At 28.2% G+C, this 4,049-nt stretch overlaps 1 protein-coding gene across 5 annotated transcripts in view; it reads left to right on the top strand.

The window, feature by feature from the left end:
- LOC108752668 (kinesin light chain) overlaps window positions 1–4,049 on the top strand; it is a 25,334-nt gene that overhangs the window by 14,114 nt on the left and 7,171 nt on the right. For 3 of the 5 annotated variants that reach the window (XM_018493678.1, XM_018493676.1, XM_018493675.1), the window contains exons 5-8: window positions 2,308–2,511; window positions 2,626–2,637; window positions 3,328–3,450; window positions 3,689–3,936. In XM_018493678.1, the coding sequence (XP_018349180.1) occupies window positions 2,308–2,511; window positions 2,626–2,637; window positions 3,328–3,450; window positions 3,689–3,841 (492 nt within the window). In that variant the 3' untranslated portion in view covers window positions 3,842–3,936. Of the gene's footprint in view, window positions 1–2,307; window positions 2,512–2,625; window positions 2,638–3,327; window positions 3,451–3,688; window positions 3,937–4,049 lie in introns of those variants that run through there. The other 2 variants (XM_018493680.1, XM_018493677.1) reach the window with 2 other exon arrangements.

The raw sequence follows: 4,049 nt of genomic DNA, 5'->3' as shown, positions 1-4,049 counted from the left end.
AGCAATTTTCTTACATACTATCACTGATGAGATACTATTATATTAAAGACGTCCGAGCTTACGGAAGTTCGCGTGACTGTTAAAATGTGATTAAGAGTAAGAAACTGGTATAGTACTAATTTTATGATTTATTAGTTTTGTAGACACATGTATACTTTTAAATACTCGATTTTTATTTAAAATTAATATAACTTTAATGTTATTGTCTGAATTTAATTATTATTATTAGGAATAATAACTGTAGAGGAAAAAATTTAAATTTTGCTTCAATATAAGATAATATAGCATTACAAAAGTATGCATACTTATTTATGCAACATTTATATAATCAAAAATTTAATATCGTATTATCCAAATATTTCTGTTAAATTGCAAATTTTTTATATTAATTGTCGATTATATCATCGTTCTTCAATTATCCCCGGACTCCTCGGGCTTTAATGATTGTCACAAAAATTTGCCCAAGACCGACCGTCTTTAATAATTATCTCGTCGATGATACTGTAATACAAGAATAAAAATAGGAGAATCTGTTTTGCCTACGTATATTTTTATTTTAATTAAAATTTTTATTTAAAATTTTATTTAAAAATAGTGGATATTTATATAACTTAAAAAAATTTTTATTACTTTTTGAAATATAATACTTTATATCGTTTTGACACCATCGTTTTTAACAATTCCATTTCATTTAATAGCAATGCACTTCAAATTTGGTCTTCTTTGGAAATGAGGTTTTGAAACAATAATTTTTTCGGAATTAAGCCAGTATTTATAGTTTATATTTATATTTAAGACTGTCTTAAGTACAGACTTAAAACATAATCAAGCAATCAGAGAATCATATAGCATCTTAAGACGGTTTTGAAATAAGAATAGATTCTGAATACCGGCCTTAGATTGTTAGACTAATGTCTAACTCTTTAACCTGGGGGATCGATGCATATATTAACTGATATATGGGACCTACAGTGTTTAATGCCGGCTCCGAATGATGGCAAATATATCGGTGGTTTGCTATTGCTTTCTAAGAAGTAGCGATCAAATCAAATTTTTGTGTTTTGAATGGATTTGAATCCTGGATCTCTGGCATAGAGAACAACTGTGTACGTTCCCAATGATCGACACATTTTTAACAATTGATTTATAAATTGTTCATAGATGCAAAGGGTAATTGTACCTCGGAACAATGTGCATATGTTACCTAAGGACACAAAATTAAACATTTTATATGGAAGAAACAACTTTAACTCTATTGAAGTTTATAATTAAACTATAACTATTAGTAATAAAGATATAACTCTTAGGGTAATTCAGACAAATACGCCTCAGTGCTGAATGCGCCTCACTTTTTATAGATATTTTATGTAAACTAGAGGCAACAATCAAATATTGATTTGTCCCCAAAAGAATATTATCCTAATAAAAAGTTAAGAAACAAGATATGTAAAAACGTTAATTATACATTCAACACTGACAATAATTATTTTAATAACAGATTTTTTAAGATTTTAAGACGAAAATTTTTATCCGAAAATGTCGAGACTGTAATAATTTTTAAATGGAAAAAGTTTGATTATGACTAGAATTTCACAAGTTAAAGAAAGACAAGGTAGTCAGTTATGAATTCCACGAACTACACGTCTTCAATAATAATGAATTATTGTACAAATGTGAATTTCATTAAGAAATTATTTTCGTTTGTTTATAATGAATTTATTGTAAAAATAGATCAAAAGATTTAGGTAGCACATGTTGATTAGAATATATATATTTTATAATAAATAGATTTTACAAATGTGTTTAATATTATGATCATTTAGGAAACGTATGTAAAATTATGTGTTACTTAGGTTAATCATAATCTGGAGATGTCTTATAAACAATATTGGAACAAATTATTATTAAATAAAATCAAAGGAAACACAATTTATTTCTTTAAAATCAATATATCTTCTTGTTTATAACAAATATGGGAAAAATAAAAAAAGAGATTAACAAACAAATAATGTAAAATTTTTTTCAAAAAATTTTCTAAAAAACATATAATAAAATTGATTTTACTAATATTTCTGTGTTTCTTAATTTTAACCTCTTTTGTTATTATATATTTATAAGGAGTATGTATAACAAGAATAAAATAATATATAATTTTGATTTTATAACTGATTTTGATTAATATCTTATATTATCTGTTTGCAAATCTTTACACACAAATTATATAATTTTAAATTTTATCGAATTCTTGATGAAATTTTTTGAAATTTATTTAATCGTTTTTTGATCATTTTGTGATCTCTGTTTTAGGTGGCCGAAGAAAGAGAGGAAAATAAACATAGAAACAAGGAAAACACACCATATGGCGAATATGGCGGTTGGCACAAGGCTGCGAAGGTGGATTCTCCTACCGTTACTACTACTTTAAAGAATCTTGGTGCCCTTTATCGAAGACAGGGTAAATACGAAGCTGCTGAAACGCTCGAAGATTGCGCCTTGAGATCTCGAAGAGAGGTAGATAATATTTGTATTAACTCCTTTGATAAAGAATATCCAAGAATACAAGAATTATTATGTATAATTGCAAATAATATAACTAACAATATTTCTTACATTTCTCGCACGCAGCACGTGCAACAAGTGAGTAAAAGTTTCTTAGCACTGTTCTAGAATCTTGCATGATTTTTGCACATTGCAAAGTTACACAAAATTAATTTTCTTTGTCTGTGTTTAAAATGTTCTTTTTTAAATATTTTTTAATTCTAATTTTAATTTGAATTAATATAATGTTAATTAATCGATTGCCACACAATAATTAATATATATAAATAAAATTTCTTGATTGTTTCTTCAAGTCACATCTATAATTATGCTGCAATAACATTTTAATAATTATTAAAACAATCAATTATAAAATAAAAAGGCCCGTCATTAAGAGAGAAACATTTTTTTATTCATCTTGGAATAAATTTATGGTTTTAGGCATTGGTAGTCAAAATGTTAAATAATAGATTATTTTTTTCAGCTAGACTCCTTGCACAATTCATTTTTTCTCCTCTTTCTTTAACGTGAAAAGAAAAAGAAGAAATATCAATTGTGCAAAAAGTTCAAGTTAAAACCAGGCCTTTAAATATTTAGATCAAATATTAGAGAGAGAATTATATAATAAAATTACAAATTAAAACTAATAAAAAATACATATATTTAATATATATATGAAATAAAAAATATATATATGCATTAAAAATAGTATAAAAATTAAAATTTGATTTAATTAGTTACAATAATATGCATTTGTAAAATAATTTGTTTTTATTTTTCTTCTTGCAGGCATTAGAACTAGTGAGTAAGGCACGAGTGGTACAGACGCTGTTAGGCGATGACAAAAGCTCTACCAGACGTGGCTCACGATCCAGTCTGGCTAATAGCGAACACGAACAAAATCATGAAGAGGTGAGTTTTTTTTTCTATCGTTTGTTATTTCGATGTATAAATTAGCCGTATGCACTTCCGCATGCTATGCAGTAGCTGACACAAACACTTATAGCCGTCTACTATCCTTTTCTTCTTTCTTTTTGTTCTTTTTTTCGTTTCGTCGTCCGTCACGTCCGGCACAACCTGATCTGACCGAATTCTGGCCGAATCTCATCGGCGACCGCACTCGCACGCATACGAACGCAATCGAACGCAGGTGAACAGTTCGCTGCCATTGGTGCAAAGGGCACTACATGAAGGACAGTCAGCGGCGAGCAGTGGCCAGCACCAACATGATGCTAGTCCTAACAAACCCGGGTTTAAAAATAAGATCTTCCAAGCTTTTGGCATTCACTCGTCATCTACATAAGCCGGGTGGATTCCATTTTCCGTTTCTTGTTAGCTTCTATTCCGCTTTATTGATTCGTTAAATCCGTTCTCTTCAGCTGCGTATCCTGTATTTTTTCTAACAAGTTTTATCTATCCTCTATAATGCTTTCTTATAACATTTGTCTCATCTTAAATACAGAATACATACATATATATACATACATACGTACATATGTATGTATATATAT

This window comes from Trachymyrmex septentrionalis, unplaced genomic scaffold, assembly GCF_001594115.1.
Source record: "Trachymyrmex septentrionalis isolate Tsep2-gDNA-1 unplaced genomic scaffold, Tsep1.0 scaffold60, whole genome shotgun sequence".
NCBI classification, from domain to species: domain Eukaryota; kingdom Metazoa; phylum Arthropoda; class Insecta; order Hymenoptera; family Formicidae; genus Trachymyrmex; species Trachymyrmex septentrionalis.
The sequence above is the reverse complement of the archived record's forward strand: the minus strand, read 5'-3'. Positions and strand labels throughout refer to the sequence as shown.